This window comes from Globicephala melas, chromosome 6, assembly GCF_963455315.2.
Source record: "Globicephala melas chromosome 6, mGloMel1.2, whole genome shotgun sequence".
NCBI lineage: Eukaryota > Metazoa > Chordata > Mammalia > Artiodactyla > Delphinidae > Globicephala > Globicephala melas.
Window position 1 is genome coordinate 5770508 of NC_083319.1, and position 27461 is coordinate 5797968.

A 27461-nucleotide genomic window follows, 5' to 3' on the forward strand; every position below is an offset into this window, starting at 1 on the left:
CGCTGGGCTTTGAGCACATGATGACGTGAGGACGGCCCGGAGACCCCACTGTGGGCAGTCTCTAACAAGACTGGACTAGACCTTGTCTTCAGGTCTTCAGAAGATTTCCTCGCCCGTGACCTCACCACCCCGTCCTTCCAGGTATGCGTGCCACGAGCCCCACTGCACCCAGGGAGGCCATCTGGTTAGGAAGTGGCCAGGTCAGGGTGGGAACCCAGTCCCAGTTCAGTCCACCCTCCCTCTGGTGATGGCAGTACACCAGGCACAGTCGGGCACAGAGCAAGTGACCTCCAGAGGGTGCTCTCCAGGGGGGCAGCTGGAGAATATGGTGGAGGCCCAACACCTGGGGCACCCAAGGGGTGAGGAGGGAGGGATGAAGAAACAGAAAGAGGTCAGAAAGGGGAAGTCCGGGGCTCCTCCGTGCTAGACTAGGCTCTGCCCCTTTGCTGGCTGTGTGACCCTAGGCAAGTTACTTAACCTCTCTGAAGCCGGTTAGTGCCTCATCTGCAAAATGGAGGCAATGAGGTACTGTGGTCCCGGTAGCAGTTCTCAAGTTGATTTGAATATCCTGGGAGATCCCTAAGGCTCTTTCAGGGGGTCCATGGCGTCAAACTATCTTCTAAATAACATTAAAATGTTATTTGCGTTTTTCATTCTCTTTCTTACAGTGAGAATTTTCCAGAAGCTACAGGATGTGTGATATCACAACAGACTAAATGGCAGAAGCCGTGGTAACAATCAGCTGACTTCTATTAAGCCAGACCTTAAAGAGATGTGCAAAAATGTAAAACGGGTAGCACTCTTCTCAAAGTTTTTTGTCTTTTAAAAAGAGCGTTATTTTCCGCAGGCAGAAGTTATATTTTGTTATAAGTTTACTACGGTCATCCGTAAATGAATTAATACACAGATATTTAAAAACTACTGTTTTAATTTCTAATACAGAAAATATCCGTATAAACAACCCACATAAAGAAAAGGACTCTGAGGTTCTCTCTCATTTTCAAGAGCATGAAGGGATCCAGAGATCAAAACGTTTGAGAACCGCTGGCCGAGGGTGTTAGTGAGATCACGTGAGATGCTGAGACTGAAGGGCCAAACCCAGGGCTTGGCTCCAAGTGAGGAGGATCGTGATGTTATTCTAGGATCTATAAAATGAGTCCCTTCTGACGCTGACATCCTGGACTACAGCCCAAGTGACCACAAGGCGGTCCCCATTCCAAGCCCCGCTCCGTCCTGCTTTCTGCGTGGTGTCCAGCAGAGGGCGCACTGCTCCCCTGCATCTGGGGCGCCCCAGAGCCAGCCCTGAGGTTCTAGCTCCCTGGGGGAGATGCGGGGGTGGGGAGACTCAGTGGGCATGGCAGGGACCCACGCAGGCCATGATTTAATGCAGAGTTCAGAGCTCCACTGCTTTCCTGCCCCAAAGATCCACCTGGAGCTGGGGACCCAGGTCCCCACAGCACCCCTGGACCTAGAGAGAAGACCTGCACAGCAGTGAAAAGCAAAACTCGGGAGCTGATGAACCCAAGGTGCTAACAACTAAGTTACGTGACCTTCCTTTTCTGGGCCTCAGGTGCCTTATCTGTAAAATGGGGATGAGAATATCTACCTGCCAGGGAATCCAGGAGGTTCCATGGACATAACGAGCTCAGCATGGTGCCTGGCATATAGCAGGTGCTCAGTAAATGGAGACCAGGGGATTGAGCCCGGATCCCCAGCACTAGGGGGCCAAGGAGCAACTGGAAATTCCCCCACAGGCTCCAAAGGCTGCCAGGTGCCCACCCCCCACCCCTGCTGGAGGCTGAGGAAGACGGCAGCGGCCAGGAGGGAGCCGAGGGATGCAGGTAGGTGCTGGGGATACTGAAGGACCCCGAGGCGCACGGCCGGTGTGTGGGCCTGCGGGAGACGCCCGGGCTGGGGCCCGAGGCTGCCCCCTCCTTTCCACACCCACCCATACCACCATCGCAGGATCTCCCCAGAGCAGGACCCAGCACCGCCCGTCCCAGCTGCGCTCGGAGGTGGCTGCAGGGCGGGCACTTCTTACCCCGGCGGAAGTCGGAGAGGATGTGGTGCTCCCGGAAGTGCGCAGCGGCCGCACATGCTCTGGAGTGGCCGTAGCAGAAGCAGCTGCTGCAGCCGGCTGGGCTGTGGGACTGCAGGCTAAATGTGCCCGGGCGACATCTGCAATGGAGGCGGACATGCCCACGGGGGCCAGATGAATTGGCTGCATTCGGGGGATCCCAGCTAGACTAACCGGAGCCCAGAATCACCGGGGAAAGTTGTTTTAATTTCAGATTTACAGAAGAGTTGCAAAGATTGTAGACACAAGTTCCCATGGCCTCTTCACCCGGCTTTTCCTAATGTTAACATCTGCCATTACCAGGGTACGTTTATTAAAGCCAAGAAGTTAACACTGATTAACGTTATTTCCTAAACCCCAGATTTTATTAGGATTTCTCCCCCTTTTCCACAAACGTCTGTTTTCTGCTCCAGGATCCCATCCAGGACATGGCATTGCATTTAACGGTGTCCTTAATCTCATCTGTAACAGCTTCTCGGTCTTTCCTGGACACTTTTGACAGTACTGGTCAGATATTTTGTAGAATGTCCACCATTTGGGTTTGTCTGGTGTTTTTCAAGATTAGACTGGGGCTGTGGGTTTGGGGAAGAAATAGAGGCGAAGTGCCCGTCTTCTCACATCATATCAGGGTAAACGATACCTGTGTGATGTCACTGGTAATGTATGACATCACTGGTCATGTATGACATCACTGGTGAAGTTAACCTTCACCATTTAGTTAAGGTGCTGCCTGCCGGGTTTCTTTTCTTTCTTTCTTTCTTTTTAATATTTATTTCACTGCGCCAGGTCTTAGTTGCAGCACACAGGATCTTCGTTGCCACGTGCGGGATTTTTAGTTGCTGCACGCGAACTCTTAGTTGTGGCATGTGGGATCTAGTTCCCTGACCAGGGATTGAACCCGGGCCCCCTGCATTGGGAGTGCGGAGTCTTAACCACTGGACCACCAGGGAAGTCCCTGCCAGGTTTCTCCACTGCAAAACTGCCATATTCCAGCCGTCAAAAAAAGTCACTAAATCTAGCCCAGGGGCAAGGGGAAGGGAATTAATCTCCACCTCTGGGAGGGGGGCAGTAATCAAAGAACCTATGGTGAAAGCACCACAGTAATTAGTAAATATTTTGAGGGAGATATTTGGGGGCCATGCAAATATCCTGTTTCTCCCTCAAGTTCTGCCCACGAATGTCAGCATTCATCAGCGGCTCTGGCCTACAGCGATCGTTACTCTGATATTGTAACAGTACTTTAATATTTCCCTCATCCCTTCTCCATTTCTAATGTGGAATTCTTCTGCCAGGAAGAGTTGTCCCTTCATCCCCCTGTATTTATTTATTCACTCATCTATTTATATCAGTGTGGACTCGTGGATGTTTATTTTATACTTTGGGTTATAATCCGATATTGTTGTTATTTATTTTGTTCCAGCTCTGGGAACTCTTTCAGGTTGGCGCTCATGTCCGTTTGACACGGGCCCCCATCCTGGTTTGGGGTTTTCTGGGTTTGTCTCTGTCTGGTTTTGTTTTTAAGCACTTCCCTGCTTTCTACAAGATGCTTCGGGTCCATCCTGTGTTTTCCCCGCCCCAGTCCCAGAATCAGCCACTTCTCCCAGGAGCCCTGCAGAGGCCTTTCACAAACACATATTCCTGGTTTGCACCACGAGGGCTCCATTCGGGCCGACCCAGGTGGAGGAATCCAATTCATAAGAAGATGCCAATTACCCCAAAGCTGGGCCAGCTCCAACGAACACATCTCACCAGCCCCCCCCATCTCACAAACAGGTAAAGTGAGGCTCAGAGGCAGACCTCCTCAAGGTACGAGGCAGTGGAGTAGAGCTAGTGGGATCTAGTCCCCCAACTCCACTCTGTCTCTTCAGCTTGAGGGGTCTTGGGGGAGGAAGACCCAGCAGGGAGTCCACCTCCCACCCCAGGACCCACAGGCCCCGCGTGGACAAGGTGAGAGTCAAGGCTGGGCTTCTTCCTGAACCAGTAGAGGCCCAACGTAGTCCGGCAAGGGTAGAGTCCACAATATACTGCCGTGTCAGGTTCCCATGGCCAGAGGATCAAAGAGGCCCTGGCACACCCCACGCTGGCTGCAAAGGCTTCAGAGGTTGGAGATGAAGCCAGGAAGAGGGGACAGAATGTGCCCAAGGACGTAAACCCACATTTGTCTGCCAGCCTGTTGCTGGGGCTAGGAGGCCCCCTAAACACATCAAGGAGGAAGGGCAGGGAAAAGTCCTTCTGCCTCGTCGAGCCTTAGAAGCTCCGCTTGTACCATGATAGGATGGCAAGGATGGCAAACAAGCTTGAATCTCAGCTCAACTGGTGGGAGCTTCTTGGAGCAGGACGTAGAGAAGGATTCTGAGGTTACAGTAGAGCTCATGGTAAACTGCTGTGGTCCATTGGTGATGTCTGCCCTGGGTGTGAGATGGGAGGGTTGTGGTAGCGCTCTACTAGTGATGTCTGCCCTGAGTGTGAGATGGGAGGGTTGTGGTACGAGTACCATGTATCTGCTCTCCCTGGATTAAATGGTCTCTCCTATCCTTTCTAGCTCTTTCTTTTCAGGATTCTGAGATAGGGGAAAAAAGATGTATTTTCACAGCTTATGAACTCTCAGTGGTGGTGGGTCAAAGTATAAATGGTATTGTAGTCTTTAGATAACTTCCTGGGTGTCAGATCCATGGTGCTCCAGGAAGGGTGCCAGGTGGTGGGGTTGCCCAAGTCTGGGAGGATGATGGCCCCTGCTCCTCCCACCACCACTGAGGTCACTTCCAGCAGGCTTATTACTGGATCGGTTCACCCACCTGTCACACAGGTTGCCTTCCACATTCTCTTTGCAGGGACAGCGGCCACTGCGGGGATCACAGGTGCCCAGGCTGCCAGCGGGATTGCAGGTACAGGGTCTGCCAAAGAGAGAGGACAAGAGGAAAGCGTCCAACGAGCAACTCCAGCGTGGGAATACCCCACCCTCCTTGGAAGGAATCTCTCTATCCTTCCCCACGCCCGAGAGGAACAGGAGGCAGGCTGACCCAAGAGCCTGCCCCCTGGCTCTACTGTTCCCACTGAGTGAAGGAAGTGACCCACCCACTCACCTGAACAGTGATCCATCTGCCTACCCACCTGCTTATCCATCCACGCATTCATCCATCTGTGCATGCTTCCAACCACTGATCCATTTATTCATCCTTCCATCCTTCTATCCATCCCACCCACACACCTATTCACTTACCCATCCATGCATTTTCCATCCACCCACCCATCCATCTACCCATCCACCCATCCATCCCCCATCTGGTAAGACACGGTCCCTGTCCTCACAGAGCCTAGAGTCCAGTGAGGATGGACGGGCAAACAGGTAGATGCTGTACTTTGATACAAGCTATGGGAGACAAGGTACAAGAAGAGGCTGTGGCAGCACCAATGAGGTGTCTGGAGTGGGAACAAGGTGGGGAGTTGTACCCTGACTGAAAATTAAAGAATGAGTAGGACTTTGTTCAGACACAGGCTGGGGAGAGGCAGGGTGTTGAGGGAGAAGAGAATGCTCCAGGGTAGGAGAAGTGGCATGTACAGAGGCCCAGAGGCCACAGAGACCCTGGGGAAGCATCCAGGTCCCCACCTAATGGCCAGTTTTATGCCTGAACGACTGAGTATTTTGAGAGAGATCTGAGACTCCCCAAACCTCCCCAACGGCATTTCCACGGCCTTTCAAATATATACAAGGAGACTGGTGCAATGCACCAAAGCCAAGATCATTTAATAGTACTTCTGAATTTATAAGGGCTTTATTTTTTTTGGTCATTGTGTATTTTCTCAATCAAGTGATAGTAAAGCGTTAGACCCTCCTCTGAGGTCCAGACCCCAGTAGCCCCTGCCCATCTCTGTCCCCCTGGATGCCCCACGAGCACTGCAGACTCAGCCTCTCCCCACCCTGTGCTCCCCTTGCCATGAATGGCCTCCCTTCGCCCAGGTGCCTGAAGCAGAACCCCAGGGGGTCAGCCTTCATCCCTTCCTCCTCTTCCGCCCCCGGGGAACCACCTGCTGCCAACTCTGCCTTCCGAGGGGCTTGGGACTCTCCCTCCTGCTTCCCATCATTCAGTCCAAATCTGCCACCGTGCGCCCTTGCTGGGTCATCTACACCCACTGTCCCCACCGCCCTCACCTGCAGCCGCCCTCACTGAGCGAGTGGAACCCGGGCAGGCAGCGGTCACACTTCCAGCCCGTCACCGTGGGCTTGCAGATGCAGGTGCCGGAGTCATTGCACTGGAGGTGCAGGGAGCCTGGGGAGGAAGGGCACAGGGCAGCAGGAGCCCGTGGCGGTGGGCGAGGGTGGGGGCCGGGGCAGTGCGGCCCACTCACCTGCTGGGTGGCAGTCACAGGGCTGGCATGGCATCTGTGGCTTCCAGCGATAGAAGTTCTCCCGGCAGCGCTCACAGTGTGGCCCGGCTGTGTGGTCACGGCAGCGGAGGCAACGCCCACCATGGCCCGAGCTGCGGAAGAGCTCCCGGTCAAACATGCACTCCTCAGAGCGGCCGCTGCAGTTGCAAGCTGTGGGCAGGAGGCGGGGGAGGGTGTGTGAGAGAGGCCGCAGCACATGGCAGGAGGGGAGTATGGGCCGATCAGCTTCCTTGTGGTGAGTGAGCAGGCAGCTGGAGGAAGGGCAAGGATGGAGTTCAGGCCTGGCTTGATCAAGGATCTGGAGACCAGTCAATTGATCTTCCAAAACAGGACACTCTCGAGAACAAAGGGGCACCACTAATAAATATACCCCCACACAGGACCCTCCCAGGCAAGCCAGGACGTACAGTCACCTGGTCATGGATCACAGGCTGGCTACCTTCTCGAGTGGCAGCGTGGCTCCCTCCAAGATCTCCTGTGGATCCTCTGAGCCATAAGAGTATGTGAATCTGATCCCCAGTGACCATGCGGTCACTCAGAAGCATGGAAAATACAGGTCACCTTTCATTCACTCATAAATACGTTTTTTAAACAACATCTTTACTGGAGTATAATTGCTTTACAATGGTGTGTTAGTTTCTGCTTTATAACAAAGTGAATCAGTTATGCATATACATGTGTTCCCATCTCTCTTCCCTCTTGCGTCTCCCTCCCTCCCACCCTCCCTATCCCACCCCTCTAGGTGGTCACAAAGCTCCGAGCTGATCTCCCTGTGCTATGCGGCTGCTTCCCACTAGCTATTTTACATTTGGAGTGTGTATATGTCCATGTCACTCTCTCACTTCATCCCAGCTTACTTTTCCTACGTTTTTAAAAAGTATGTACCAAAGGGACTTCCCTGGTGGCACAGTGGTTAAGAATCCGCCTGCCAATGCAGGGGACATGGGTTCGAGCCCTGGTCCGGGAAGATCCCATATGCAGCGGAGCAACTAAGCCCGTGCGCCACAACTACTGAGCCTGCGCTCTAGAGCTCACGAGCCACAATTGCTGAGCCCACGTGCCACAACTACTGAAGCCTGCACACCTACAGCCCGTGCTCCACAACAAGAGAAGCCACAGCAATGAGAAGCCCTCGCGCAGCAACGAAGACCCAATGCCGCCAAAACTAAATAAAAAAACAAAATACATTCATGTTAAAAAAAAAAAAGTATGTACCAAAGATCGGCTCCGTCTTGGCTCCCGTGGTGAGCCCAGCATGGTGTGGACCAGTGCCCGCACACAAGGTCAGATGCAGCAAGCAGGTGGATATCCTGCAGGTGAAGGGCTGTGATGGGAGAGGCAGGGAGGCTCCGGGAGGTGAAAGGAGGGCCCTACAGCTGCCTTCCTGGAGGAAGTCACAGCTAAGTGGGACCTGAAGCGTGAGCAGGAAGGAAGTGTCCAGGCAAAGGAGGGGAGGAGAGGGAAGGGAGAGTCCCAGGCAGGAGGGGAGAGGATAGTTGTGGCACAGGCAGAGAAGCAAGGTTCACCCAGTGTGGTGTGGGAGGGTGGCATGTCATGTGATGGGCAGGGCAGAGGGTGGGGACGTTGTGCACTGTGATGGGACAGGGAGGGGCGCAGGGGCAGTTATGAGGTCAAGGGGTCAGCCAGGGCTTGGTTCAGGGAGGCTGGGCAGCCAGCCGTGGTCAGTGGACTTCACCTTGGAGCAAGGGGCTCCGTGGATGAATATAATTGCATCTGCACTTCAGATGTGAAGTGCCTTCAGCTGGGCGGCAGGCGGGGTATGGGGGCTGGGAGAGCAGGGAGGTGGGGGCTTCAGATGCTCAGAGGAGGGGTGACCAGCCGGAACACAGTGTCGACCGTGTAGAAGGACACAGTCAGATGGGTTGGGGGGATGTGAATGCGGCTCAGGGGCTGCCTGGACTGGGGAGCGCGAGGGGTCAGGCACGAAACGCAGGTTCCAGGCTGGGAGGACGGAGATGTGACCTCAGGGGTGAGGACCTGACGGGAGAAGCAATCTGGCCTTTTGTGTCCCCACCATGGAGAGAGCCCCAGACTCAGAACGGGTGAGCCAGCCAGCTTCCTTGACCCTGAGAGGACTTCCTGGTGGAGGCAGGCCAGCAAGGGCAGCAGGAACTCATTAGGGCCACAGTGGCCCCGGGAAGCTCCTGCAGACAGCATCCTGTTCCATGGAACAAGCCGTCCTCTCCCCACCCCAGCTCTACATGCCAGCAGCCCAGGAGCACAGTGGGTCCAGAGGCTGAGCCGTCAGGAGCGCCTGCACATGAAGACATGCCTCCTGCCAGCAGCAGAGCCAGGTGGAGTCTGGTGCCCAGCGACGACCAGCCACACATGGGAGCCCGGAGGAAGCCAGATGACTGTCGGAGGGCAGGGCTTGTGGACAGAGGGAAGCTGGAGGGGCACGCCAGGCTGGGAGGAGCCCCCCACCCCATGCGCGGCCCCCATCCCTGGAAAAAGTATGATGGCAACATCCTCTCCAGCGTGTCTGTGAGGTTAGGCAGTGCCAGCCACGTCGCATGGGGGCCGGGGCAGCGAAGGGCTGCCTGGGGGCCTGCAGGGGAGGCTGGGTGGGCAGGTCAGCACCCCCAGGACCTGGGGTGGCCCGGCTTTGATCGGCAGCTGTGGTTGGAGCAGTTGACACAAAGGAACAAGTTGGGGGTCCTTCTCAGCTCTCCTACCACGCATGCCTCCACCTGGGGAGACTGGGTCTGAGGGGCTGCCTGGGCGGGTGAGGACGCTGCCCCCTCCAGCCCCCGCTAAGCTCCTTCTCATACCTGCACAGGGTTTAGAGCCCCCAAAGCTGCGGCCAGGCCCCCCAGGAGCAGCCCCGCTGCCAGGGATGGGGAGTTTGTCTCCTGGCCTGCACCCCCGGCCTCCGGCCACCGAAGTCCCAGGACACTCACGCAGACACTCGCTGGCCGCCTCGGCTGTGCCCCGGGCCCACGGGCGGTCCTGGAAGAAGGGCAGGCAGCGCTCGCAGTCCGTGCCCACAGTGTTGTGCTGGCATCGGCAGACCAGCCGGCCCTCCTCGTTGGGGCCACACTCGCTGGCGTGCCCGTTGCACTTGCACCTGGGAAAAGAACACGGGGGTGGGGGGTGTCCGGAAGCTGGGGAGGTGCCGGCAGAGAAGGGCTTCATCACCAGGGAGCCCCGCCTTCGGGTGAGCCCCTCATTCTACGGCTCAGCTACGGAGCTTTACTGAACTCCTGCTACGTGCCCGGGGCAACAGTCACGGAACCCACCGCGCTGGGCTGTCCTGAGCTCTGTACACGTGTAAGCGCATCGCATCTTCACAAGCCCACAACGATCCCCATTTAACAGACGGAGGAACCGAGGCACAGAGAGGCTGCCCGAGGCCACCCGTCAGTAACGGTCAAGTTCTCGATGCTGCCACTGAAAGCACCACACCCAGGGGCCGAGGGGGACCCGGGAAGAAGTCATCTCAGTCTCCTGGCTAGAGGGCGGGCCAGCTCTCAGGGCAGGGGGTGGGAGGTGCAGGCAGCCAGGGAGGCGCCTCATGCCCCCTCCTTCGTGTCTAAAGGGATGAGAAGGAGATTGCGCCTTACACAGGACGGCCCCCAGCTCATCTCAAGTCCCCAGTGAGCCTGTATCTTTGAGGGCAGCCCTGGGCCTGCCCCACCCCCGCTCCTGCAGAGGCAGACAGGCGGAATCAGCAGGAACGACGGTGCTCAGGGGGCCACACAGCGTGCTCAGCTGAGCCTGACCCGGTGGGGTCATCGCCCCCCTCCCGGGGGCCCAGACTGAGGCACACGGAGGATGGCCAGGGCTCCCAGCTCCCAGCCTTCCTCTGTAGCGGCCCCCAACAGAGCAATCAGCTCACATCATGTCTCTGGAGTTTCACCACTGCAGCAGGAGGGGCCATAACTAGCCACGTTGCACAGATGAGGAAACTGAGGCTCAGACCATGAGGTGACGAATGCTACGCGGCAGAGCCAGAATCTGAACCCCGTCCTCTCCTACTCCACGCAGACCCTGAGCTCCTAGACACTCCTCTACGGCCACCTGGTGTCTCCCCATAAGCTCTGCTCCACGCTCTGTCCCAAGTGGATGTTGAAGAACCTCTGGCCACGGCCAGTACCCATGGTACTGGGGACACAGGGCTTGGGAAGGTCACAGAGCACTGTTTCCTTGCCTGGCCTCCCTGGGAGCTCAGGGTAGGCAGGTAATGCCCAGAACTTCCGGCAGGGGCGAGGCGGGCACCAGGCAGTCTTGGGAGACAGTGGTCACCCGTCTTGGGACAAGGGACCACCCACGGCCCCAAGGGGATGTTGCCAACACTCCCTCCTCCACGAAGCCCTCTGATCCCAAGGGAAAGAGTGAAATTCCTACAGGCCACTGTGGGACACAGGCTGCCGGGCCACTGCCCCCCAACCGGCTGCTGGCCCGAGGGTGGTCCAGCTCTGGCAGCTGGGGCCCGGATGTTTTCTGTCCTGAAGCCCCCTGACGGCAGACGCTGCAGCTCACCGCCATCCACCATCCGTGGAGAGGCCCTGCTCCCGGGCGGTTTGACCTGAATCAAGGGTGGGAGTGGCGGGGGAGGAGGAGAAGCAGAGGGGCCCCTACAGACACCCCCCATTTCCCCTTCACTCCTGAGCGCCAGCCTCCAGAGGGTGCAGACACCCTGCGTGTAGGCAGTTGCGCCCGTGCTCCCTTCCCAGACATCTTCACCTCTCTGAACGCCACCTAAACGTCCTTGAATTTTGGAAGTCCCTCGCCCCCTACCCCCATGGGCCACCACTCCCACGTGGAGCTGGCTTCCAACCCTAAATAGCTTTCAGATCCACACCTCTCCCATCCTACCACCAGCTCTGCCCAACCAGCTTCTTCTCTCTCCTCTCATCTGCCCCCCTGCGATGTCAAGGGTTGGGGTGTCTTAGAAATCTAACCCTGTCACTACCCTGGCCAAATCCTCAGCAGCTTCCCAGTGACTGCATAAACTTGGTCCACGGCCCCGACAATCTTCCGGCCGTCTCCACGCCCCCTGTTCCAGCTGCAGAGCTGTTGCCTCATTCGTCAAGCCTGGGTCTCGTACATGCTGGCTCTTCCACCTGGGATGCTCGCCCCTCACATCTCCAGCCTCGCCGGGTCCCCATCTGCAGGGTGGTCCCCCTGACCTCCCACTGGGTCCCCATCTGCAGGGTGGTCCCCCTGACCTCCCGCAGGGCCCCCATCTGCAGGGTGGTCTCCCTGACAGCCAGCACACCCTGCCCTGGCTTCCTATCCTTGTTAATCTGGGGCGTGCGACATGATTACTGGGGACTGATCTGGTTCCTGTCTGCCTGGGGCGGGAACACATCTGTCTCCTCTCTCCTTTCCAAGAAGGAGCCTGATGAGGGAGTGTTTACATTGAAGACGTCATTTGTGCCTGGAGGGCCCAGTACCAAGTGGCCACGTGTGTACAGGATGGCCCCTGCTTTGTGGAGAGGCGAGATGCTTAAACTACAACGTGCACTGATTGAAGCTGGAGGAGTATGTAGGCCAGGGCCAGGGGTCCCGACGGAACAGCCCGACTCTCCTCACATGAGAAGGGTGTAGAAGTGCGGTGCCTCCCTCCTCGGTGACCTTTCTGGGTCACTGGCCGTGGGGCTTTGGAGTGGCCTGAACCGTTCGTACTGTTTGGAGATGGCTCAAAGCCTTATTAAACATGCTTGGGGCTCCCCTGGTGGCACAGTGGTTGAGAGTCCGCCTGCCGATGCAGAGGACGCGGGTTCGTGCCCCGGTCCGGGAAGATCCCACATGCCGCGGAGAGGCTGGGCCCGTGAGCCATGGCCGCTGAGCCTGCGTGTCCGGAGCCTGTGCTCCGCAACGGGAGAGGCCACAACAGTGAGAAGTCCGCGTACCGCAAAAACAAAAAAAACAAAAAAACCAAAAAAAACATGCTTGGGTCCCCAGGAAGCCCTACTCTACCCAAGTTTACCGTAAGATTTGGGGAAGAATGGGGTTGATGGGCTCCATCAGTTATAAGCTCATGAGTGCTGAGGAAAGAAGCAAAGCTTTGAAAGCCTGGGGTCCCGCACCTGCTTATGGTCACTGTTAACCAGCTTCATTTGTCCCACAGAACAGTGGTCCGACTGGAAATTTAAGCAGGTTCTACGTGTTAGACGAGAGTGTGGAACATTGCCCCACACGGGCACATGTGGCATGAATGAATGTACTGTCAGATGCAAAAAAAAAGGAAGAAAGAAAAGAAAGGGGGACGGACCACCAGGCAGAGGGAACCACAGGTGCAAAGGGCTGGTGTGTCCCGCGGACGGCAGCGGAAACACAGCTGACGTGGGAAAAGCAGCAGGAACGGGGCTGGGAGGCGGGAGGCAGGCGGGTCACGGAGGCCTCGAACGCTGGGCCCGGGAACCAGGCTTCTGCTCTTTCCCCCCCTGGAGCACCAGAAGTGGTTTCTTTACCCTCCACGGTAGCCACCGGGTGAGCCCACGTGGCAGCCACCCCGTCCAGCGTCCCGGCCGCTGCCCTGCTTCCCGCCTACCTGCCGCCCACAGAGAAGTCAGACACGGCGTAGTAGTAGGACTGCAGCACCTTGGGGTCCTTGAAGATGTCATCCCCAAACGTGTTGAGCCGGTCTAGGGAGATGAGGAACTCGGTGCTGGTGACCCAGTCCTGGCGGACAAGATGCAAGGGAAAGGGCTCCATCAGCAGGTTCCTGAGTGTCTGCCGGCTCCCCGGGGCATCTTCTGGGACACAGGGACGGGCCAGACACAGACAAATTCCGAGAACACTGCAGAAATAAGGAGCCTGTGCTTTTGGGTCACACCAACCTGGATGCCCGGCCCCTTCCTGACTGTGCAACTTTGGGGAATTTGCTCAATGTCTCAGAGCCTCCATTTCCCCATCTGTGAAATAGGACAAGGAATAATGTCGGCTCCAGGAGGGTGCTGGAGGAGGACGGCCAGTGTCAGCGGCGGGGCACGGAATCTGGCACGTGGTCGAGGTGCCGGAGCAGCCCATCTAAAACCGTGTCACGCAGGTTACCTGACTCCTCAGCGGGACCGCAACCCCGCTCTAGAGGGCAACTGAGGGAAGACGCGTCCCAGCGCCCTGGCGTGGGGTGGGCCCTGGGTTTACAGGCTTCTCACGTTCCAAGTATCAGGCTCCCACAGACAAGGCACCTGCCCCAGGTGACATCTGTTCCACCAGAACACAGCCCCAAGAGAACAAGGACTCAGGGCCCCTGGTTCTCACTGCATCCCCAGCCCGGGCTCTGCCGGGTGCACGGCAGGCACTCGATAAATTGCTGGTGGCGGAATGAGAGGCTTCCCCCTGGAAGAGCTGGTGGGGGGTGGGGGAGAGCCCACGTGAACGCTGACATTTTCATCTGCCTGCTGTTATAATCAGAGGTAGCTCCAGCTGAATGTTAATCAGCACTTTAATTCAGCCCAGCAGCTGCTGGTTTAGCAATCAGGCTCATCAGGATAGAAGATGAACTGGCGAAGTCTGACTTCTCACCCCAGCGTGACTCAGGCCAGCGGGCCTCTCCGATCCCCTTGGGCTCAGCAACTCTCGAGCCCGTGGCCTAGGGCCCAGGGCCTCTGCCTGAAGATGCTTCAGCCAGGAAGGGGTCCAGGACCAGAAAGCTTCAGAGGGGACCTCAGCGCTCAGCTGAGTTTGTAAACCTCCGGGGAGTCACTCCCTGAATCACTTCTCAAACGTCAGTGTGCATTCAGGGATCAGGTTAAAATGCAGCTTCTGATCAGAGGTGGGGCCTGAGACTCTGTATTTCCACACGTGCCCAGGTGGTACTGATGCTGCTGGTCGGTCCCTGAAGCAGCTGAGGAGCAAGGGGGCTAAGGCCCGGGGTGGGAACCCAGCAGAGCACAGCTGATGGTCTAAGAGTCTTTTCTTTCTGCAGAAAAAGTGCCCCTAGAGAACCCAAACCGGCTGATGTCCAAGCTGGAAGGTGCAGTAGCTGATGCGTATTGTGAGGTTATGGCTCAGGTCCTCACCATAACCCCACAGGGAGGTGTTATTCTTACCCATGCTTTACAGATGAGAAGACTGAGGATCAGTGAGGGTAAGTACTCTGCTTCCTCGTTGCACGGCTGGTGCACGCAGAGCTGGGATTCGGGTCTATCTGACCCCAGGGTCCCAGCTTTCGCTACTAAGTAGCCTGCCTTCCTGCATCTACTCCAACGCCCTCATCATACTAATGGAGCCCAGAGGGCAATGACCTGCCCAAGGTCTCGGCCTGCAGTGACCCCTCTTTGGGTTCCTGCATCTGCTTTGTAGCCTATGACCTCCTCCATCAGTCTTGAAGGCAATGGTGATAGGAACAGCATCAAAATCTCCCTGAGACACCAGCAAGGGAGCTGGGAGAGAGAAGGGGAATTTGTTCCCTTAGCCCAAACTGTACAGGTCACTCCCCGATGCCTTAGAGGTAACTTTGGGGGCAAACCGGAGCCCCAGTACGCAGAGGCAAGGACCTCGTGCAACTTGCAGTGGCCCAGCTAAAACTACTAGTGGGCTCTCGGGTTTACTCTGGACAGACGTGGGAGCCAGGATGCAGCGTTAACTGCAGAAGCGGCAGGCAGGAGCTTCGTCTCCAAGCAGCCCAGAGAGGGTCAGCCTTCTCCCCAAGGTCCTTGGCCCCCATGGAGGACAGAGGGACCCAAGACACAGCAGCCGCATGGACACATCCCTCGTTACCCCACACCCCCAAGGCTCCACGTCCTTAGAGGAAGCACCACCCTGGGGGTGCCCAGAGGGGAGAGAAGGGGAGGGGGCAGCTTGGCTTTTTTTGTCCTTCTCTGACCTTCTCTGTCCTTCTGCCTGGGGGCTGCAGGGGTCTCATTTCTGAAAAGGCTGTTTTCCTGTTAGGGACAGCATCCAGGACATAAGTGGCAACGAGTCAGGAGGCCCCTCTGTCCAGATAGCACAGATGCAGGCAGAGCAGGTGCCCCGCCCTTGTGCTTGTCTTCAGATGCCCTTGGCCAATGTTTTCTAATCTACAGAGCTTGGAGCCCCATGGAGAAGAAATTGTCATTTTCAACAGAATCATGTGATGAGCACAGGTGAATTTTTTTTTTTTTTTTTTTTGCGGTACCCAGGCCTCTCACTGTCGTGGCCTCTCCCGTTGGGGAGTACAGGCTCCGGATGCGCAGGCTCAGCGGCCATGGCTCATGGGCCCAGCCACTCCGCGGTATATGGGATCTTCCCGGACGGGGGCACGAACCCGTGTCCCCTGCATCGGCAGGCGGACTCTCAACCACTGTGCCACCAGGGAAGCCCACAAGTGAACGTTTTTAATGGGATAAGCAGGGCCTGGGCGTCTGGAGATAAGACTTTGTGCCAGAAAGGATTAACCTTGCCTGAGAGAGTTCTGACCTTTGCCCCCCACTCCTGGGGGGGTCACCTGCAAGCCCTCAGAATGTCCTCCTTGATAAGAGTAACTTTGTTCACCTGGGGCCCTGGGCCACCCCAGATGGTCAATGCTGACAATGTGATTTATGGGGAGGCCTACAGAATCCGCCTGCTCTCTGGAGGGGCTGGAGATCAAGGTCAGCCACAGGCTGTCCGCCATGTGCATGTGGCTGACCCCCAATAAAATCCCTGGACTCCAAGGCACAGGTGAGCTTCCCTGGTTGGCAATGCACTTGTCACATGCAGTTGCTGGGAGAAATCAGCACTGTCCCCACGACCCCACTAGGAGAGGACACCCAGAAGCCCCATGCCTGGTCTCTCCTGGACCTGTCCCATGTACCTGTTCCCTTTGTTGGTTTCAGTCTGTATCCTTTCCCTGTAATAAATCGTCACCGTGAGTACAGCGGCTTTTCTGAGTTCTGTGAGTCCTTCCAGTGAATCACTGAAGCTGAGGGTGGCCTTGGGGACCTCAAGCCAGCTGACACCGTGTTTTCTTGTGCTGGACAGCCTGGGTGGGCCACAACCTCTTTCTGGGCCTCAGTGTTCCCTCCAGAAACAAATGGGATTCTAATCCCAGCCCCCTCATTATCCCAGACAGGCAAAGGAAATGCTCTGAATACGTCGAGGGAAGAAGATAGCAGTTTTTCTCGGCAGAGGTCTGTCGGAATGCAGGGAAGTGGACTAGAGGGCCGTCCAATGCCCCAAAACATCAAACAGACCACCACCTCCACAGATGAACCGTCGCTGACGCACAGAAACGTGGACATGCGTGGGTGCTTATCCTGGGAGGGCCACAAAGCTGAGTAGACTCAGGTGGGCAGGATGGGGCCCTGTATGGAAGCACACAGCCACAAGCCTGCCACGCTCTCTGCCACAAGATGGGTGAGCTCACGAACTCTTATCTTCAAAGCGTGAATGAGCATCTCTTCTAGGACACGCACTGTGCTGGTCACTTTACAGTTGGCTGTCCAACGTGGCAGCTGCTGGCCCCATGTGGCTGTTTAAACTTCATTGAAATGAAAATTCAATTCCTCAGTCGTGCTAGTCACATTCCATGTGTTCTACAGACAGACACGTGGCTTGTGGCTACCATACCGGAGGGTGCTGCTAGGGATCATTTCTGTCGCTGCAGGAAGTTCTGCTGCGTAGCTCTGCCTGACAGCACAGATCCCAGGACTCTGTGACTCCAAACTCACGTTCTTCTCGTGTTTTCCCTCTAACCCCCGTCACAGCCCTTGGAGACACACAGGGCAGGCAACGCCATCCATCACAGAGGGGGGAAGCGGGGCTCCCAGCAGGGAGTTCTAGCAGAACCCCCAGCTAGGAGTCAGGACCCTCAGGGTCTGCGCTGGGCCCTTCCACCAACCCATGTGTGCCCTTGGGAAGTCCTTTCCCCACACCTGCCTAAGGAAGGGGTCAGCTGAGTTGGTGGCTGTCACAGGGCACCCTCTTCCATCTATTTCATTATCAGTCATCCACAAAAGATTCAGATACAACAAAAGCTTCTGTTGTTTCAAATCTGAAAACCACAGGAGGTCTCACAGTCCCCTGTGTCGTCCTGCCCTTTTAGACTTCCCCGGGGTCCCCTGGACCCGAGTGTCCAGCCCAGCCCCTGCCCCAACCCGGCCCCCGCCCAGCCCCACTCCTCTCTGACCTGCAACACGGGGCTCTCCTCAAAGTTGTAGGCACTGGGCCGGCCCTCCAGGGTGGAGAAGGCCACGTTGCCCCCGCTCAACGGGGAGATGTCGCTGAACTCCGAGGTGCAGAAGGCCACGCGCTCGTCCTCGCCGGGGCGCAGGTACTGGCCCTCGGGCTTGCCGTAGGTCGTCTGGCAGGAGGCGCTGTAGTACTGGTAGGGCTCCCAGGGACCGCCGGCCCGGGTGCGCTTGTAGATGGCGAAGCTCTCAGGGCGGCTGGTGTGGAACTTCAGCCGCACGTAGGTGATCTCGTAAGCTTTCCCTGCAGTGGGAAGACATGGACCCATTTTACAGAAGGGAAGGGAGCGTCAGAATCCTGGTCCAGGGAGAGCAGAACGGCTGTGCTGCGTGTACTATCTTGGATGGATCGTTAGAGGCTGCCTGGAGCACTGTGCTGGATGTGCCATGATTAATTAGTGATGCCTGTCAAGGACACAGGAGAGGACAATGCTGGCATGCTTCCCAAGTACTTGCCATCCCTTAACTAGGCCCGTTTGTCTCCCTGCACAGGAATCTGCAGAGTAACACCCCTGACAGGCAGCCATCTCTTTTTGCTCAACTATCTCCAGCAATGGGATGTTGCCACGCCCTGAAGAAGCCTGCTCTACCATTAGAAAGTCATTTCTTTCACTACGCTCCAATTAACCAAACCTTCCACCTGTGCGTTTTGGTCTCACTCCCTTCCAGTGATTTTAGACCCCTGGAGTCTGGAGACATGCCTGTTTCAAGCCCCCCAAATCCTAACACAACCCCCCCGAACCCCCCTCTGTCTCCTGCTTCCATCTAACTTCTGTTTGATCCAAAGTTCTTAAGAGAAGTCTGTATCTGTTGGCCCCATGGTCTCATCTCCCGATTTAACCCTCAGTCCACTGCAGTGCAGCTTCTCTGGGTCACTCAATAGAAACTGCTCTTGCAACCACAGCCCCTTGTGGTCACAGCCAGGGGACCACGCCTTGCCTTACTTCCTGGGCCATAGATCATCGCTGTTACTTGGAAGCCCCCTCCCCAGGCCTCCGTGCAGCCCACACTCCTGGCCCTGCCTCCTGGGTCTTGCTCCTGGGCTGCTCCTTCCAGCCCACCCTAAGTCCCCTCCTCGGCCCCCTCTGCTCAATACCCCCCACCAGTGGCCTCTCCATCGGCTTCAGTCCTGCTCCCCTCCCCAACCCTGCTGACATCAAGATGTGGGATCTTCAGGCCACACCCTGCCCTCCTCTCTGCCCAGCTGCCACCTTTATGCCGCAGGAGCGCTCACAATGGCTCCAGATCCACCACAGTTACTCAGAGCTGGGAGGCCGGGATGGGAAGGGGCATGCGGCTGGGGAGCAGGGAGGGTGGGGAGGACGGCCGCCTACATCCTCATCTGCCCCGACAGGTGTCAGCAAGTAATGCCTAAGAACAGAAAAACGGATGGACTAATGAACGAATGAATGACCAAGAGAGGGAGGGAGCCCTCCCATTCCCCAGAGCAGCACAGAACTTCTCTCCACCCCTTTCCCACATCTGCTTTCTTCCCTCTGGCTGTTCTGCCCTGGTCCCAGATACCCCAGGAGGCCTTTCCCACTGCTGCCACCTCTGTCACCGTCCACGGTCTCCCTCATGCACTGAGGAGAAGTCACTTCAATCCTCTGTTTAAACATCTCGGCCCAAAGTGAGAGCTAAATCTATAAAACTCTTACAAGAAAATATAGGAGTAAATCTTCATGACCTGGGTTAGGCAAAGCCTTCTTAGACGTGACACCAAAAGCACAGCTGACAAAGGAAAAAAAACAGATGAATTGAACTTCATCAAAATCAAAAAATGTGTCCTTCTAAAGACACCACTGAGAAAAATGAAAAGCCAACCCACAGAATAGGAGAAAATATTTGCAAAGCGTTAAATCTGTTAAGGAATTTATCTGGAACATTTAAAGAATTCTTACAACTCAAAAATAAAAAGACAGATAACCCGGGAATTCCCTGGAGGTCCAGTGGTTAAGACTCGGCGCTTTCACTGCAGGGGACACGGGTTCGATCCCCGGTCGGGGAACTAAGATCTCGCAAGCTGTGCAGCACAGCCAAAAAAAAAAAAAAAAAAAAAACAACCACAGATAACCCAATTTAAAAATGGAAAACAGAAAAAAGGATCTACATAGGCATTTCTCCAAAAAAGATATATCAATGGTCAATGAGCACATGAGAAGATGCCCAACATCATTAGCCAGACCAAACCCACAATGAGATACCACTTCACTCCCTTAAGATGGATAAAATAAAAGAGACAGACAAAAATAAGTGTTGGCAAGGAGGTGGAGAAATCGGAAGCCTCGTACACAGCTGGTGAAGATGTAAAACGGTGCAGTTGCTTTGGAAAGCAGTCTGGTGGTTTCCCAAAATGTTAAACACAGAGTTACCACATGACTCAGCAGTCTCACTCCCAGGCGTGTACCCAAGCGAAATGAAAACATACGTCCTCACAAAAACCTGGACACCAATGTTCAGAGCAGCAGTACTCATAAAATGCAAAGAATGGAAACAACTCAAATGTTCGTCCACAGATAAATGAATAAATAAAATGTGGTATGTCATACAAAGGAATAGCATTTGGCAAGAAAAAGGAATAAAGTCCTGACACATGCTACAGTGTGGATGAACCTTGAAAATATTGTGATAAATAAAAGAAGCTAATCCCAAAGAGTACATAATGTATGATTTCACCTATATTAAATGTCCTGAATAGGCAAATCCAGAAGGACAGAAAGTAGATTCGTGGTTTTCAGGGCCTGGGGTGTTGGGTGAATACTTGGCAGGGGGAGGTGACTGCTAACGGGAACAGGGTTTCTTTGGAGGTGATAAAAATGTTGAAAAATGGATTGTGGTGATAGGTATACAAGTCTATGAATAGCACTAAAAAGCACTGAATTGGTGCTCACATCCATGAGGGTGGCTGTTATTTTTTAAAAAAACAGATAACAGGGACTTCCCTGGTGGTCCAGTGGTTAAGACTCCACGCTCCCAATGCAGGGGCCCCGGGTTCAATCCGTGGTCGAGGAACTAGATCCCACATGCGTGCCGCAACTAAGACGCGGCACAGCCAAAATAAGTAAATTAAATAAATAAATAAATATATTTTAAAAAATCAGATAACAGTAACAAGCATTGGTGAGGGTGTGGAAAAGTTGGAACCCTTGTGCACCGCTAGTAGGAGTGTAAAATGGTGCATTTGCTTTGGAAAACAGTTTGGCGGTTCCACAAAAAATTAAAAATAGACTTACCATATGATCCAGCAATTCCACTACTGAGTATAGACCCCAGAGTACTGAAAGCAGGGTCTTGAAGAGATATTTGGGCACACATGTTCATAGCAGCATTACACACAATAGCCAAGACGTAGAAGCAACCCATGTGTCCATCAACAGATGACGAATAAACAAAATGTGGTCCAGGGACTTCCCTGGTGGCGCAGTGGTTAGGAATCCGCCTGCCAATGCAGGGGACACGGGTTCGAGCCCTGGTCCGGGAAGATCCCACATGGCGTGGAGCAACTAAGCCCGCGAACCACAACTACTGAGCTTGCGCTCTAGAGCCCGCAAACCACAACTACTGAGCCCTCGTGCCACAACTAAAGAAAGCCCGCGCGCAGCAATGAAGACCCAACGCAGCCAAAACTAAATTAATTAATTAAAAAACAAAATGTGGTCCATCCACCCAGTGAAATAGTATTTAGCCTTAAAAAGGAAGGAAATTCTGACACATGCTACAACATGGATGAACCCTGAGGACATGATGTGAAGCAAATTAGGCCAGTCATCAAAAGACAAATACTATATGATTCCACCTATATGAAGCCCCTAGAGGAGTCGAATATATGGAGACAGAAAGTAGAATGGTGGGTAAGGGGAGAGAGTAATAGTATTTAATGGGGACAGAGTTTCAGTTTAGGAAGATGAAAAAATTCTGTGGGTGGATGGTGGTGAATATACAACAATAATACAACAATGTGAATGTACTTAATACCAGTGAACTGTACACTTAAAAATGGTTAAGGTAATAAATTTTATGTTATGTGTATTGTACCACAATAAAAGAAAAAACTGCGGCGAAAGTATACATATTGGCCCCTTGGGAATGCAGTGTGGTGACACAGATGAAGGGCCATGAAAATATTCCTGGCCTTTGGTGAAAAAAAAAAAAAAAAAAATCCCACTTCTGGGAATTCGAACAAGGCATGGGACCTAAATCAAGAAGTTCATCAAGGAATTTTTTTATAATAGGGAAAAAAGTGGAACCATAAGGATTCAGTAAATTGTAGGGATAAACTCACAGGATGATTGAAACCACGGAAGCAGCTGACAATGAGTTTATATTACATGGGAAAGTGAAAATGTTGAATGAAAAAAAAAGACAAATGACCTTACGTTTAGAATCGTCAGATGATATTTAAAAATCCCTAAAGAACGAGCAGAAAAGAAAGACATCGAATGCATAAGCATGACTGTCCTCAGGGCAGAGGACTCAGTGACTTTTCTTCCCTTTTCAAGTGTTCTACATTTTCCCAATTTTTTCTCATGAAGTTTGTTCTAATTTAAAAACTGGAGAAAACACAAATTAAAAAAAAATTTAAAAAGCAACCGCCTTGCCATGTTCTGTTTTAAGATGCTTTTCAAAGTTACATTGCAGCACAGCCTGGCACTGTCACTCCAAGCCCCTTCAAAGAAAGCATGTGTTGCCAACGGAGCCGGTGTCTGGGGCGGCCGCTTCTGTTCTGAGCAGGCGTCAGACCTCGGAACCAGGTGAGGACTTGCCCCAGGCGCGCGTTCACGAAAGGATGCTGTGTGGAGGTCGCCGTGGGTCCACGGGCCCAGATTCCTCTGTAAACATCTAGCAGCCAGACACTTCTCAGGAGGGGAACTTGGAGTCACTTAAAAGGTAGCTGGCAGCTAGAAGCGTGATTGGAAAAAGGCGGCCACCGGGATTTCATGCAAATGAGCAACACCGCACACTAGGAAACATCGCGGCTTTTCCCTTTCCTTGCCAAGCCAGGTGCGAGAAGATGCAGGTACGTCACAGAGGCGCCGCAGGGACTTTCTGTTACAAGAGTTAACAGAAGGGCCAAGAGTTAATTAGAAGGGCTAAGAAAGCAACTTAATCCCTGCTTTGCGATGAAAAGGTTTCTGCCAAAGGCAACCCGAAGGCTGGGGAAGGAACTGGCCCTGAGATCTTCTGAACAGTACAAGAATTAAATTCGCAGCCTCAACCCAGACCCTTGCAAGCTCCAGGGGCCAATGAAGCTTCAGGGTGATTGAGACAGGTGTGCTCCCATCAGAAAAGCTGGGCCAAAACGTCATCCCCACCTGTTAACTGCGGAGTGACACTGCTTGGGACCACATGGATCTCAACTCCCAGCCACCCAATAGGCTGTTCCCTCCGCTCCTCACCTGGCTGGCTTCCGTGCATCCCTGCTCATCCCACTGGTTTAGCAGACTGATCAAATGCCCCAGCCTGAGTCCTGTGTGGAGCACCTTTCTCCCGCCTTCCCTGATGGCTACTCATCCCTGGAGCTGTGGGTATGGGTGCCTCACTGGTGCTCCCCAGCTGCCCCGAGCCTCTTCACCCTGTTCTGTAAAGACCTGCTCATCCCTCCCACTAGTCTGCGCCCTCCTTGGGACGGGGCAGTGAATCCTCAGAGCTGAGCACAGTGCCAGGTACACAGCAGGCGCTCCATAAATGCTTGCCAGATGAAGCATGATTTGTACCTTTAAGGAGGTTACAATCCAGTGAACAAGTGGAGACAGGCAGGCCTGACAACATGACTGAGGCTGTCACAGGGTTCTGCCAATCACGACCCCCCGAATGAGTCTGTTGAACAACAGCCAGCATTTAGTGAGCACCTACTATGTGCCAGGCACCTTGTTAAGTGCTCTATGCATACTCCATCTCAGAGACTCCCAAACAGTCCATAACCGTGCACGTCTTACTAACAAGGAATCCGAGGTTCAGGCAGGAGAAAGGGTCTCGCACAAGGTCACGTAGAAAACAGCTGAGTCTCTGCTCAACTACAGGCTTGTCTGCCCCCAGGTTGCCAAACGAGCCACCCCTCCATTCAATGCTCAGAGAGAAAGGGCTGCCCAGGAAGGAGGTGCCAGTGCCCATGAAAACTGCAGAGGTCGCCCAAGCCAGCACCAGGAACACCAAGCCATGTCCTCTCCAGCCAGCTGGGACGTAAAGCCCAACAGGAATGACACCAGGGCGGCCATAAAAGCAGACTGGCCCACATCCGGCACTGACCGAGCAGAACGAGCTCCGAAGGAGAGGCTTATTTTGGGAAAATGGAAACAAAACAAAGCCCTTAAATTGGAGCCATCTGGGGAGCAGTGGCCTGGGGATGGGGCTGCAGGGGACAGGGTGGGGAGCTGAGCGGAAATGCGTGGGCGAGGCTGCCCTGCCCACTGTGGGCATGAGAACCAGGTGGGGAGAGCCGCTCCCAGCCGGCAGGAGGCATCACAGCAGGGCTCCTCCGCCCTAGCATCTGGCCATCCACGGTTCTCGTCTTCCTCTCCCATCCTAGCTCTTGGCAATTTGGGGCTCGCTGAATCCCTGCGAAGAGCTGGGGAATCCCTGTGACCACAGTGCCAGACACCACGAGAGCCTGGCTGAATCAGAGCCAGGCCCACGACAGTTCCCTCAACTTTGGGCCAAGGGTCTAAACCCTAAATATGGATATCAAGATTGTCAAGCCTATTGTCTATCCTGGGGAGCGTGAACAGATTTCGTCTGATTGATTATTGCCTAGGGCTTTGTGTTAAGAAGGATTCTGAGGTCCAGTCTGAATGGAGCCATGACTGACATGTACAAACTACAAGTCTGCCAAGAGAGGTGTCAGGGCATTTAAGACCATTGCCATCAATCAGGGAGCAGATGAGGGGCTGAGTGGGAATGATGGAGAGGAAGGCAAAGACAAGGAACATTCCAGAGAATGATCTAGTGATCTGGCGAATGCTGAAGTCAAAGGATGAGGAGGGAAGAACTGCAGCGGATTCCTGAGTTCCTTGCTTTGGTGCATGGAGAGACGAGGGGGAAGGAAGAAGGATGCCTTTACTTTTTAATTTTAAATATATACATATAACATAAAATATACATAACATAACATAATATATATAACATAAAATTTACCATCTTAATCATTTTTAAGCATATGATCACTGGTATTAAGCACATTCACACTGCTGTGCAACCGTGGCCACCATCCATCTTCAGAACTTTTTCATCTTCCCAAACTGAAGCTCCATACCCATTAAACACTAACTTCCCATTCTTTCCTCCCCCAGCCCCTGGCAACCACCATTCTACCTTCTGTCTCTATGAATGTGACTCGTTTAGGGACTCAGATGAGTGGAATCATAGAGTGTTTGTCCTGTGTCTGGCTTATCTCCCTGAGCATGCTGTCTTCGAGGTTCATCCACGTAGCAGCATGTGTCAGAACCTCCTCCCTTCCAAGGGCTGAAAAATATGCCATTGTACGGCGGTGCCACATTTTGTGTATGCGTTCACCAGTGGACACTTGGGTTGCTTCCACTCTTCAGTTATTGTGAACGATGCTGCTATGAATATCGTTTACACGGTGCACCTTTACTTTTGGACCCTATGTTTGGGGCCCATGCGTGACATTCAACGGTCGGCTTTCAGGAGGATGCTTGAATGACCTGGTCAAGGGCTCAGGTGGGAGACTGGGCTGGAGGTGCAGGTGGAGCCGCAAATGTCGACCATGATCCCAACAGGCAAAGCCAGGGGCATGAGATGGGGAGAGGGCACAGCTGGTGGCATAGCTGGCGGGGAGATGAGAGAGAGCAGGGGAAGGGAGGCAGGTGAAGCGGCTGGAGCCCTGGGGTGCCCAGGTGCGGGGCAGGGCCAGGAGGAAGGGCGGGGCCACAGCTTAAGAGTCTGGGATGGATCTGGAAGGCTGGGGAGTTATTCATTCATGCGTTCATCCACTCATTCCTTGTTTCCAGGGAGGAAATACAGTGCAGCCATGATGTGCTGGGGTTCACATCCCCGCTCCACTGCTTAGCAGCTCTGTTGCCTTGGGCAAAAGACCTAACCTCCCTCCAGTGAAATGGGCAAGTGTCTTGAACACAGTGACTCCATTTCCCCATTTGCAAAATGGGCATCACAATAAAAGGGCTTCATGAGTAAATGCCTGCAAAGCACTTACCACAGTCCCCGGCACACGCATGACTAAATGCTGTCATTCCATCCATCCACCCAACCAACAGCACCACTGTGCAGGGGGCCCTGCCCTGGGCGCTGGGGTGCAGCTGTGAAAACAGGCATTCCCTCTGTAGCCTGGAGCCAGTGATGGACACAAACAACTCACGCCTATGATCTAGACTGTGACGGGGGAAGGGTGAGGGGCTGCAAGAGCATACAGGCAGGCTCTCTGCCCAATCCTGGGGGCTGAGGGCTTCCTGTAGGAGGTGACCTCAAAGCCTAGTGGGGCAGATAGCGGCCTGTCCGCTGTTGCATCCCCAGGGCTTGGTACAGGGACTGGCACGCAGTAGGCACTAGGCTGTTCTGCTTATGAATGAGATACGGGTTATCCAGGAGAAGGCGGGAACAGGAAGTTTTGCCGGGCAGATGCAAGAGCAAAGGCAAAGACCAGGAGGACAGAGGCAGTCTCGGCCCATCCTCAGCCCTGCTGAAGCGCAGCTGGTGCAGCCAGAGCGGGAGGGGAGGGAGGGGAGATCTGGAGGCTGCCTGCATCCTTCCTGGGCTTTGGGACTTCCCACTCCTGCAACGGCTGGGTCCATCCTGAGCCCAGATGGGGGCGAGGCCAGCCAGGGCCAGCTGGGCCCAGGGCCATGGGGGGCTGCTTCTGCGGTAGAGGCTAATCAGGGCCGCTGCCTTGACCCCTGACCTGACTGGGGCCCGGCATTCCAGCCAGAACCCCCAGGGAGAAAGAAGGAGGACTTGGCGCCCCGGCACTGGCCTCGTCCAATGCAAACACGGCCGCCCACTCGACAGGAAGATGCAGTGGAGTCAAAGCTCAGGAGACCCAGCCGGCGTCGGGCTCCACCGGGGCCGGCAGGTCCTTCTGACGTCCAGCTCCCACTGGGCCAGGCCCCGCTGTCCTCTGTCCCCTCCGCTCTGGCCATCCAGGCCGTGCAGGTCCAAGAACACACAGAGCGGCCTCCTGGCTCCCCTTGACCTGGGATGCCCTCCACTCTTTTGTCAACTCCCACCACCCTTCACATCTCCAAGAGGCCCGCTCACCCTGGGTGTGTCCCCTGAGCTTAAATCTTCATCCACATCGTTCCCAGGGCCCAGCTCGTCTTCTGGCTCCATGAAGATGGAGCAGATGCTGAACGGATGCAGGGAGAACTGGCCCTGCACACGGGTAGCCCCCAGCCGGGATCTGAGGCTGGAGAAAACTTCCCCTCGCTCAGGGGCTCAGAACTCACCTGCTCAGGGACTTAATGGTCTTTCCAGTAGCTTCTCAGGAATCCAAGAAAGTGTACAAGCAAGAAGGGAGACTCCCCTGAGGCCAGCCGAAAGCTGAGGCATAACCTGGACGTGTATCAACCCCAAACGCAGCGCACTGCGGGGAGGGTCCCAGGGTCTGCGGTGGGACCCTAGGCACTGATTTCATCCTCAGAGCCTCAGTTTCCCTGTCTATAAAAGAACAAACGGGGACTTCCCTGGTGGTCCAGTGGTTAAGACTCCACGCTCCCAATGCAGGGGGCACGGGTTCAATCCCTGGTCACAGAACTAATATTCCACATGCCGCACGGCGTGGTCAAAGAAAAAGAACAAACGGTGCTGGGATGGGGTGCTGACATAGTGGGGTCCCTAGCACGTGGTGAGGGCCCCCTGAATACTGTGTTACCCCTGATGACCACCCACCTCCCACACACCCGCTA

General features: G+C 54.6%; 1 protein-coding gene and 1 pseudogene across 1 annotated transcript in view; one reads left to right on the top strand and one right to left on the bottom strand.

The window, feature by feature from the left end:
• LAMC3 (laminin subunit gamma 3) overlaps positions 1–27461 on the bottom strand; it is a 60928-nt gene that overhangs the window by 30236 nt on the left and 3231 nt on the right. Inside the window, exons 2-8 of the mRNA XM_030838545.2 lie at positions 17526–17830; positions 12984–13114; positions 9385–9551; positions 6425–6613; positions 6228–6345; positions 4873–4971; positions 2042–2178 (exon numbers count right to left, since the gene is read on the bottom strand). Coding sequence (XP_030694405.1) covers positions 2042–2178; positions 4873–4971; positions 6228–6345; positions 6425–6613; positions 9385–9551; positions 12984–13114; positions 17526–17830 — 1146 coding nt within the window. The remainder of the gene's footprint in view (positions 1–2041; positions 2179–4872; positions 4972–6227; positions 6346–6424; positions 6614–9384; positions 9552–12983; positions 13115–17525; positions 17831–27461) is intronic.
• Positions 12125–12539, top strand: LOC132597447 (ATP synthase subunit ATP5MJ, mitochondrial pseudogene; annotated as a pseudogene).